The sequence below is a fragment of the Polyodon spathula genome, chromosome 26 (assembly GCF_017654505.1).
Source record: "Polyodon spathula isolate WHYD16114869_AA chromosome 26, ASM1765450v1, whole genome shotgun sequence".
Classification (NCBI taxonomy): Eukaryota; Metazoa; Chordata; class Actinopteri; order Acipenseriformes; family Polyodontidae; genus Polyodon; species Polyodon spathula.
Genome location: NC_054559.1, coordinates 19,930,677 through 19,942,324, shown reverse-complemented (window position 1 = coordinate 19,942,324; position 11,648 = coordinate 19,930,677). Strand labels below are relative to the sequence as shown.

Genomic DNA, 11,648 nt, shown 5'->3' with positions numbered 1-11,648 from the left:
TAACACTCATAAGCCAGCCGTTTCCTGCATTGCATTTTTCCATAAAAAGTCTCGGACAACACAGATTTTTAACCGGGAGTGGGGGGGGGGGTGGAATCAAATACATTTCCTGAACAAGTCAAGCATTGCAAGGAAAAATACTGAATACTGACGCACTCAATTACAGAGGCAAGGGAGAAACACATTTATGGCAGACCAGCGGAATGACAGCTCTGAGACAAGATGTCTTTTGGCAGGACCAGCACTTCAGGAGAAAAAAAACAAATATATAGATTTTTTTTTTTTTTTTTTTTTTTTTTTTTTTTTTAGCAAGGATGCAGAAATCTTTTTATTTTTTAGGGAACAAGATGCAGGATTACAGAGGCTTCATAAACTTGAGTGTGAAGCTTTATAATTGGATTATTAATGCTGGCGGTTCCGGGCAGAACAAAACAGGTCTGCAATTAAAAAAAAAAACTAAAACTAAAAAAACACTATTGTATTTTTATTTCTTTATTATTATTCCTAATATCCGAAATAAGGCATCTGCTGTGCAAAATCACAGGATAACCGTTTCTTTTAACTTCTAAAAACTGATATGGCACCTCTTAAAAGTATTTTAAGAGGAGGTGAATTGGCACTATTTTTTAAATTTTGCAGCAAGGCCACGCAGTACTGCAATTCAGTTAGTCTCCCCGATGTTCTGAAGCAATGCCTTCCCCGTCCCACCCATTCTCAACACTGAAGCCCGCTGCGACGCACGACCCAGTCTGTTTCTATCAGGGCGTTCACACAGCCTCTCATTAGCCCTTGCAATGAAAAAGAAAAAAAACTAACGGAATACAATGCAAAAAAAATAAATAAATAAATCAGACTGCAAGTACCAGTACAATTCACTGACTTCAACAGCTGTCTCACAGCAGGACAAGCGTCTGTATAATAATATTAACAATACTTCAAGCAGACATGGGACAGGTTACACTTCACCCACTGCTGATAGGGAATACACATTCTCTCTTTACATTTCCTATTTTGCATTTAAAAAAAAAAAAAAAAAGTCCATGAATGAAATCTGTAACACAGTTCAACTACCACCTCACATTAAAACTACTAATAACAATAATAATCATCGACAACCAAGTTAAATAAAATAAAACCGATTACTTAGCTGAACACAAGAAGGTTTTACTACAGTTGAGACATAAACCTCTGCCTGGGATCGTATGGGAGAGGTGTTTTTATATCAACTATATCTATAGCTACAGCTATATAGATACATAGATCTATATATAGATACACACACACACACACATATATATATATATATATATATATATATATAATATATATATATAGATATATATATATATATATATATAATATATATATATATATATATATATATATATATATATATATATATATATATATATATATATATATATATATTATATTACACACACACACACACATATATATATATATATATATATATATATATATATATATATATATATATACACACACACACACACACACACACACACACACACACACACACATATATATATATAGACAACATTATATCAAGCATATAATATATATTATATAGTTAATATAGAATATATATATATAAGCCTATATATATAATGATAATTACCAGGTCCATAAATTAGATAAATATTTATTTTTCTTAAAAATCTCCGTTAATCTTCTTAAAACCATGCCTACGGATCAGAAGAATTTTTTATTATTATTATTTTTTTTAATTTAAACTGTATAAAATAAAAGCAGAGGTCATTCTTCCACCTCCAATAACTATGAACACGTTTCCTGGTCTTCTGACACTTTTTTGCTTATTTTCCCCCCATCTTTGTAGTCCATGAATGTAAAAGAACAGCAAGTAACTAATTTATGTTTTAATACGTCAATAAAAAATAAAACACAAAATCACAGTATCAATACTTTATAATTGATACGTAAAGAAATAATAAATCAATTAAAAACAGTAAGTACAGCATTAGAAATCACTTGGTTGGGTTAGTTTCTGTGAGGGGGGTGGGGCAGGAACAGAACTGTCCTTAATTATAAAATCACTGTTCAGCACAAAGGGAGTTTGTTCATAACTGTTTGTTTTAAAATCTAGGTTTAGGGGCCAGTCTTTAAAACAGCACAGAATGGGGGTGGGGCCGGGGCCAGGTCAGCTGGTCCAGTCTTTAAATTTGGCAATGAGAGCGCGGGGGGAGGGGGTCTGACTTTAGGAAAAGCAGCAGCACAATGTTTAGCCTGGCAAATTATAATGTAGTAGTTGTAGTTGGCTGAAATAAATATACAAATTGGCCCTTAATTAAAATAACATCAATACTATTAAAAACTAAGAGAGATGAATATGGATATACCCACCTCCCCCTCCCCCCCATGTACTGCTGAATTAAATCTTAAAAGTTTCTCTCTCGTTTACCAAGAGAAATTCTGTGGACAGAACGACTTGCCATTGAATTACAAACTGGCACAGATCAGACGCAGCACTACGTTTTATTTGTATGTTAAAATATTTTCAGCAATATATAGATTTGATTTTCTTATTGGTATTTTTTGTGGCTCGTTGCGGGTGGCGGCGGGGGCGCGACCGACGCGCGGGGGGGGGGCGTGGACCAGGGAGGGAGGGGGGGTCTACACCAGGTTGTACTCTTTCAGGTTGAGCTGCAGGATGGTGTCCTTCACTGCAGCGAACACAAAGCGGATGTTCTCCGTGTCCGTGGCGCAGGTGAAGTGAGAGTAGATTATCTTGTCGCTGTCGGGGTTCAGGTCCACGAACATCTTCAGGATGAATTCGCGGGCCGCCTGGGCATCTCTCTGGGGACCTGCGGGTTAGGAAACAACTTGTGTCGTTAACAGGGCCGCTGCTCCGTTACCCATCGCTGTGCAATCCAAACCTCTTACAGCAATTACTTATCATTGACTGACTCATCTAAGGAAATCATTGCACTGCTTCTGACGGTCACACCCCGTACAGGGATGGAAAGAAGACTCCTCTTGCTTAGCAGTTTCGCCCCTTCCATCTATGGCTTGCCTACTGTACCATTACCGTGTCCTGCATCAGCAATCCCAATATGAATTTAGTGTACAGGGCATGGCATCGGATAGAGTCGGATATCGAGCTACTAGACAATTACAGAGGTGCTTGGTGGTTTCACCCAGTCCAGGTTTTAATACAAGCTTGATTACAGTGTTTATGTAGTAAAACCAGGAACGGATCAAACAGGTATGCAAGAGGAGTCTTATTTCCATCCCTGCAAAAGCTTTCCATTTTTTTGTTGGGTAATACAGAGAATCACACAGAACACAAGCATGTAAGAAATGCAGTAGTGTATTAGGAATTGTAGTTATATACAAAAAAAAAAAAAAAAATCCTTTTAAATTGTCAACTACGTACGCACACTGTGCATGGTGAGGTAACGAAGTCAAGCATTGGAGAAGCTGTCCTACGAAATGAATACCATCCACCTGCCCATTGCAGCACTTTCAATTCCAGGTTTGTACCACTAGGTGTCAGCAGCACTAACCGTATCCCTGGGCAAAACTAAGAAAAAGCGAAGTCACCGACAGACAGTATTTTTACTCTGGTTCTGGATTTGTGTCCTAAAGAGAATACCTCTTCTTGCGATTATATGTGTAAAGAAACCCCAATCAGGTTAACAGTGACTCGTGCACTTCAGCACAGCCGACAAGCAAAGCCAGGCAGCAGCCAAACCCAAGAGTCACCCCACCTGTCAAGGAATGACCTTGCCACAATTACTGCAGCAGATTTCTACAGGAACCTAATCCCTTCCTTTGCAGAGTGCGGCAAGAACACTGGGCACAGCACAGCAAGCAACAGAGGCAGTGTCTTCTATAGTAATTTTGATGTCTTAAAAAAAATACCTAGTTAAAAAAAAAAAAAACCAACCACCCAAGGTGGTAAGAATTAATTTATGTACAAGCTAAGAACTAATCTATTAATAATTGATCTATACATGGTCACATAACCCATTACCCTACATTTCTGCATTCACGGAATAGATCTGAGAATTGAAATAAAGAAACGAAAGCGTCTGGAAGTTCTAGACGGAACGTTTACCATCAAACTCTGGAAAGTAGTCTACTAAATGGGAGTACATGATCTTCTCCTCCAGCAGGTCCTTCTTGTTAAGGAACAGGATGACGGAGGAGTTCTGGAACCAGGGATATGTGATTATCGTCCTAAACAGCGCTTTACTCTCCTCCATTCGATTCTGGGGGGGGGATAAAAAAAAAAAAAAAAGAAACCGAACAAGGGGTTTTAGCAACTTACCAATTCCATGGATCTCTCACACCCCCACCCTGAAAAAAAAAAACACACTGGGACAATCACTGCCATGACCTGCATCTCAAGATATACCCTTCAACTGCGAAGGGACAGTCACAACATGTGGAAACGAATGCAGAATACACCACACTTGTATATTTCAGCATTCTGAATGCACGGAAAGAGGGCTTTCAAAGCTCCTGAAGAGATGGGTGGTCAGATAAGACATCTGTATGAACCCAGAGAGCGAGACAGCGAGAGAGAGAGAGTGAGGGGGAGAGGACAGACAGAGAGGGGGAGAGGAGAGGACAGACAGAGAGAGGCTCAGTACCATACCTCATTGTCAGACTCGACCAGGACCTGATCGTATTCACTGAGAGCGACGAGGAACATGATGGACGTCACATTCTCAAAGCAGTGAATCCATTTCCTGCGCTCAGACCGCTGCCCGCCCACATCCACCATTCTGAGAAGGGAGAGAGGGAACGGGACAATAAGAGAAAAGGGTTTCCATTAAAAGTCACTGTTAAGATCTTTACAAAATGTTCTATGGGTGCATCAATCTGAAAAAAATACCAAATTAAAAATAGATCTTCGCAGATAAAAAGAAAACCCCTAAAGGAACCTACTTCTCTCACAGAGGCTAAACTATAAAAATGCCAAGGTCTGTAATCGCAGAGCAGTACAGAGCGTTGGACTCCCGTGCACTTCGCAGCACAATGTGTGCTTCATCAATACAGCTGTAAAATATTAGCTTCAGCATTACCATGGCGAGTCCCCCGTGTGATATACAGCAATGCCCATGAGATACCGTGCGCTTCCTGTGCCACTCAGGCAAATTCATAAAGCAGGTATGAAAACAGAAAAATATTACATTTAACAAAAAGGACTAAAATGCTTTTACCCCACCAAAAAATATTATTTAAAAAAAATAAACTGAGGCATCTGACAGCCTGATCAGTCAATTTAACAAGCGATTACTTTTCTGTGCAAAAACCAACCCGTGCAGTCTGTAAAGTTCAAGAAATGGATTCAGATGAAGTACATGCCTCTGGACTACTGATAATAACTGCCCCTCCCTCCATCAACCCACAACAAATACAATGAAACGAATGACACAACCCAGCACTAACAAACAACCCGACGGCAGGCAAGGTTCATTACAAAAGTTAATACTAGATGAATGAAATAATAATCAGATTTAGCCTTTTTTGTTTTTAAAAACCTGCATAGTTCAGTAATAAAGAAATAAAATCACATTTGGTTTAGCCTTGATATCTAAATTAACCACAGCACATGAAAAATAAAAGGGTCAAAACACAACAGAAAGAGAGAGAGGGAGCACAAGAGAGAGACAGCACGAGAGAGGAAGCACAAGAGACAAGAGACAGACAGGAGAGATAGAGACAGCATGAGAGAGACAGCACAAGAGAGAGACAGCATGAGAGAGGGAGAGACAGAATGAGAAAGACAGCGAGACAGCACAAGACAGAGAGCACAAGAGAGAAACAGCATGAGACAGACAGCACAAAAGAGAGAGAGCACGAGATAGAGAGACAGAACAAGAGAGAGACAGCACGAGAGAGAGAAATGAAAGATGTATTTCGGTCCGAATGCATATCCTGCATTCAGGAAGATTACAATATTTTTGACATAAGGGGGTTTTGAAGGTCACTGGCACTACACTAAATTAAATATAGAATCCCAAAGTGGTGATACGGGATTCGCTCAGCTTCAGAAGGACCGACGTGGCTTCACATTATCCGTGGACAGTGCTGCAAGACATTGTCAACCTGCCTTTTTTTGAGGGGGGGGGGGGTAAAAACGGTTATTTTTAATAGCGATCCTGAAAATCTGTCACAGTCTGCCTGGCTATCTGTAACTATATCCCTATCTATACTGTCTATTACTCTGGAATGATCTGCCTAGCTCTGTAAGGGAAGCACCAAGAGTCAGTGCTTTAAAAACAAGATTACAAACACTCTTATAGTGGAGCGTTTTTATACTAAAATGATGTTCCTTCTATTCTCTGTCTTGTTTTCCAGCTCTGTGTGTGTCTCTGTTTTTATTGCTTTTCTTGCATTCTCTTATTAGTATTTGTCAATGTTTTATTCATGTGAAGCGCTTTGCAGCAATCTTCACTGTGAAAGGTGCCTTATTAAAAATAAAGATTATTATCTACTGTGTTTCTGTCTGTCCGTCCATCTACTTGTCTCTCTGTGTAACTTGATCTTTCCACTGTCTCTACAGAGAGAGAGGACGTCCCTCATCTTCTCTTCCGGGCTCTGAGAATACCTTCCTCGGGTCAGAGATCACAACGGTTAAAACTTCTTCTGAGCTCGAGCCCCGAGGCAAACGCGTTAAACAGCCACGCGTTTCAAGGGTGGTCTGAACTTCACGATGTGTGGATAGAGCCCTAAAGCCTTAACGGTAAAACAGAGACAGACTACTTTTACAGTCTTTTAAAACACTGTAATGTATCTGATGGGAAGTTTATATTCCGATCATTAATCAAGGCCAGCAAGCTTTAGTGCACCAGCATTCGAACTGTGTATTATGAGGGAAAAAATAAATAAACGATTTACCCAAATCAGCCCATTACCTAGGGACAGCTGGACTGCTTCACCCAGTCACAGCACTTCAAAATAATGAGATCTTGAGGTTTAATAAACATGACACTGCTTTAGCTCTACACACACACAGGAGAAAGAAATAAAAACACACAAACAAGACAGGCTTTCCCGTCTCCGCAAACACAAAAGCAGCTAGAAAGCAGCGCTGCCTCATCCATGTCAGATTTTGACCATGAAAAAATAACATATGACATAGAACATTGATGCGAGGCTGCTTTTCCACAAGGACCAGCTGAAACGCAGACTGGGAAATGCAATGTCCTTTGCTGGGGGGTACGCTAGCTGTGATCACAGGGAGGAAACGTGCCTGTTTGAAATCTCTTCTGAAACAATGAAAAGCAGCCGCAGCAGCAGGAAGGAGTTAAACCGACGCCAGGCTGTCCACAGAAATTATACATTAATTTCTGGAAGGTAATTCTGTTCCCAAACGCCTCAGCGCTACACAGCAGCTTTGATAAATGAAGCCTCCAGAAACAGCTGCCTAAAATAACGCTCCTTCACATCCAGCAACCTCCTTTCCTGTGCGAGACTGACCTACTAAAAAAAAAAAAAAAAAAACGAGGTCTGATGTAGGACATCTGAAATCACATCCTTTAAACTTTATTACAGACAGCCACACGAGTTTGAAATCTTCTGGGGATTTCATTAACCCTTCGTGTTGCCAAATAAAACCGTCAACGTGGACCGCAGCGTGACAGGAAGCCCTACCCACAACTCCCTGCTTATGTATTGTTACTGGCGCTCATAAAAAAGGTGAAAGGCAATGGGACTGGCTATTATGAAGCACGGTCATGATTAGTTTTCGCAATCTTGTTTTGTAAAGCATTTGATTAGGCTAGATCCCTGCTTGCATGGGAAACCACACAGCAAAAAGGAGGGGCTGAAGAGTATGGACGGCTGTTCCAGGGTCAGCCAGCAGAGGTCGCCATTCAGTTGGTGAGAGAAACTCTGATCCTGTCAACCAACACCCTCCTTCTTAAAAAAAAATAAAACAGAAAGCTAAAAATAAAAGGATTTGTATATTAAAAATAATGACAAGCAGTGGTGAATGATTTCATTAGGAACGATTAATACAGAAGGACTGGAAAGGTAATTTACAATAATCAAGATAATAATAATAATAATAATAATAATAATAATAATAATAATAATAATAATAGGTGGGGCCCTCCCTGATATCTAGCAATGTGACCTCCAAAACACACATAGAAAAAGCTTACATTCAGAAAAACCAATACTAATAAATCTAAAATGTATATCAGATAAAAGAAGAATTTTAAAAATGTAAATCTATAAAGCGATCAGCCAGTACTGAACGAGCGAGCTTGCTGTTGATCTTGTACCTGAAAATGATGCTCTGCAAGTCGAAGGGGTACTCGATGATCCCGGTGGTGGGGATTCGAACCCGAAGCACATCTTGTTGAGTGGGGAGAAAGGACGGTTCCGCTATACGGTCCAGATCACTCAGATAGCTACAAACAGGGAGAAACGCAGGAACACGATATATTCACGAAGCAGGACCGCAGGCAGCACACCCCTCTGAGCAGGGTCCTGTATTTTTGGATCTGTTGCTACTGTAAATCGGGGTAAGATTATTATTATTATTTTTTATTTTTTCAACCTCTCCTGTGCTTTCACCGTCTTCTCCGGTCCGTGAAACCAAAAGTTTAATTTGGACAGAAAACAAATGTTTTAAATCTTAGTATTTCATGCATTTCTTTCTTTAATAAATACATAAATATATAAATAAGTAAATGCGCAAGCCTTTCAAACAAGTTCGTAGCTTCGAGTTTGAAGTTATTCTCCCCAGTGTTACTTTTCCTAACCCAATACTCATTCCATTCTTGGAAATGTAGTTCTCAGTGCACCAAGTCAACCCACTGCAGACTCTAGTACTCATGTTTGTACTGAAGAATTATTACCAATGGAAGCACATTCATACCAAAATAATTTTTTTATTCCTAGGGCTGGCTGGTTGCTCTTAGCTTAAAGTTGTAATTTCAGCTGAATGCTACAGAAGCCTGTAGTATTTCACATTACAGTTGTGTCTTGTTAAAGATTTAAAAGGAGATTTATTAAAGCTTAAGCAACACTACAACTGGTCCACCTTTTACTGCTCTGAAATTGTTTTGGCGCTCTTTTACTTGATTTAGGAGAGCCAAATGTTTCAAAATATAAGACAAACGCTTCAACACAAGATGAAGAGATCAGGTGCCAGAAACCAGCAGCAACTTTCCATCTATACTGTCGTCTCTGAAATATCTGCACATTGCAAACCGAAGCCCCGAAAAAGGTTCTTTATAGATGGGGAGGGGGGGTAATCCTGCTTGTGCGAATAAAAGCAAGATTTTAAAACTTTGGTTAGCATTCATTTCATCAAGATGATTTTGTAGAAGCGAAACTCAACTAAAAAACAGGCTCAGGCACAGCTACACGTCATCCCTGCAGCTCAGCCAGCCCCTCTGTGTTCCTCTCCTGCCCCTGATCCAGCCTCATACTTACTATTTAGTCGAGTCAGAGAGTTGATACTCCCGCCTCCGGTCGTAGCACTCCTGAATCCCGGGGTCGGTCCACAAAAATTTGATTGCGTTTACGTAGGGGTGCTCGAACGAGCAGACCTTCTCCACATCCACCTCGCGAACCAACAGGGCATTGGACTGCAGAGAAACAGAACACAGTGCAAACAGGGAGGCAACAAACCCAAAGAGCAGAGCCTGCCTGCAGACTTGCAAGAACTCACAGCAGACACTAACCAGCAACACACAGGCACCAACTACTGCGACAGAAAATCGGTTCAAACCCCCAGAAAACAGTAGGAAGCCATTCTGATGGAATTCCTATTGAACTGTGGGAATGTGGGGAGCGAAAAACACAACTTAGGATCATGCAGCAACATTCTACCCAGTGGCAAGATTGTAGCATGTCAAGATTTCTCTTAAAATACCATTCCCATGTATTATTTTAACGTATCAAGAAAATATACAAGAGCGTGTGCGATGAACGGTATTGATTACTTCTATACCAATATTGGATTATTTAATCCTAAAAAAAGGTGATCAAGCAAAACTCTGAGCGCGTGGGGAGAACAAGAGAAACGCTATCCCTGCTCAGAGAGAGGATACGAAGGATTGTTTGGTTTCATGGGTCCTCCAGTGGTTAAATAAATAAAGCCAATGGCTCACAAACAGCTTACAGGCGGCACGTGAGAGAGATAACAAGGGGACCAAAGTACACAGGGCGCTTATCTTTTGCGGTACATTTTAAATAAGGGTCATCTCTCTCAGGCCACATGACCATTTTACGACATAGTGTACTGTGAAAAAAAGATCATAAGTTGATTTCTGTACACAAACACACCCTGTGAAGGATATATGCTTATAAACTAGCATCTACACTATAAAACACGCAAACCTTATAATGTTACTTCATTCCAGTAGGGACCTGGTCCCAGCAGACAGAAAGAGACTCTTACCTGCATCTGAATCCCTAGTGGCTAGATCATTGGAACAACGCATTACAAACTTCAATAAAATGATCAAACACCCACTGCTTAAAAACATCAGCAGATCTTCAGTACTGCTAGCACGAAGGACAAAAAGGTAGATAAACGTGGGCCAAGTGATTCGCTGAAGGTGCATGCCTTGCCAGATCTCCCTTAACCCTTTCAGTTCAGAATTTTGTCGAAATTTAGTTACATAAATAAGGGACTCCTTTGAGGATGAGAACAGGTCAAAATACAGATTTTTTTTTGCATATATTGAAACTACCTGACTGGGATCCAGAAATCCCGTGAGGTTCCAGCGGTCAACATTAACATACAGAGCGAAGGCAAGGAGAGACCTGGAGTTCTGAAAGGGTTAACCTTGGATCTGGGTTTTATTGCGCCGTGCCTCTGGCCTGTACCTTGTTTTGCTCGTATTTGTACTGGATCTTCAAGGTCTCCATGGCCCGGATCATGGACTGCATGGAAGTGAAGATGTTCTGGTAGACCAGCTTGGTGAAGCCTCGCTTGTCCTCGTCAGTGTAGCCAGCTCCATGGATAATCCTCATCTGTTTGATAAATGTGCTCTTTCCACTCTCTCCCGTTCCTGGAAAACACAAGCAGGCAAACGATGTTCAAGAACACTGGTCAAGAGAGAGACGTCATGAATCCCACCCCTCTATAGAGACCCTTTTCAAACAGTCAGCTGAGGAGTCAAAATATATGTGTTTGCTGTAACCAGCCCAACACAGCAGTTTCAGCCTTAGCCAGCTATTATAGCGCTCTATACCATAATATTCTTTTCCAGTGATACTCACCTATACAGACTGGATCTCCCAGAACAGTTTTCACTACATTCATACCCTGACCGCATAGCAGTTTCAACCACCCCAGGTTTTAAAGCAAGCTTGATTAGCCAGCTCAGAAGTATCTCATGAAAGTCCTAGTAAAACCAGGAATGGATCAAACTGCTATACAACGGGACTCTTATTGCCATCCCTGGAATGGTACTTCAGATGGCTTTTTTATTAATTTAAATTATATAAATTCTACCCAACATTAGAAAGGTATTACTATTATTACAATGGCCTTAGTTAGTAAATGAAAACGCAGCCCACTTTTGTTTCCACAGGTTTAGTTACCCCCACAGCTCAACAAGCGAGGCCTTCAGCAGCCAACAACCCTGCGTGTGTGCACAGGACACATTAACATAGTGCAGCTTTGAATG

The 11,648-nt window shown here is 40.5% G+C and overlaps 1 protein-coding gene across 2 annotated transcripts in view; it reads right to left on the bottom strand.

The window, feature by feature from the left end:
- Positions 1–2,618: 2,618 nt before the first annotated feature.
- Positions 2,619–11,648, bottom strand: part of LOC121300566 (guanine nucleotide-binding protein subunit alpha-11) — a 56,230-nt gene continuing 47,200 nt past the window's right edge. For both annotated transcript variants that reach the window (XM_041229147.1, XM_041229146.1), the window contains exons 2-7: positions 10,843–11,027; positions 9,442–9,596; positions 8,283–8,411; positions 4,643–4,772; positions 4,100–4,253; positions 2,619–2,843 (exon numbers count right to left, since the gene is read on the bottom strand). In XM_041229147.1, the coding sequence (XP_041085081.1) occupies positions 2,653–2,843; positions 4,100–4,253; positions 4,643–4,772; positions 8,283–8,411; positions 9,442–9,596; positions 10,843–10,989 (906 nt within the window). In that variant the 5' untranslated portion in view covers positions 10,990–11,027 and the 3' untranslated portion in view covers positions 2,619–2,652. The remainder of the gene's footprint in view (positions 2,844–4,099; positions 4,254–4,642; positions 4,773–8,282; positions 8,412–9,441; positions 9,597–10,842; positions 11,028–11,648) is intronic.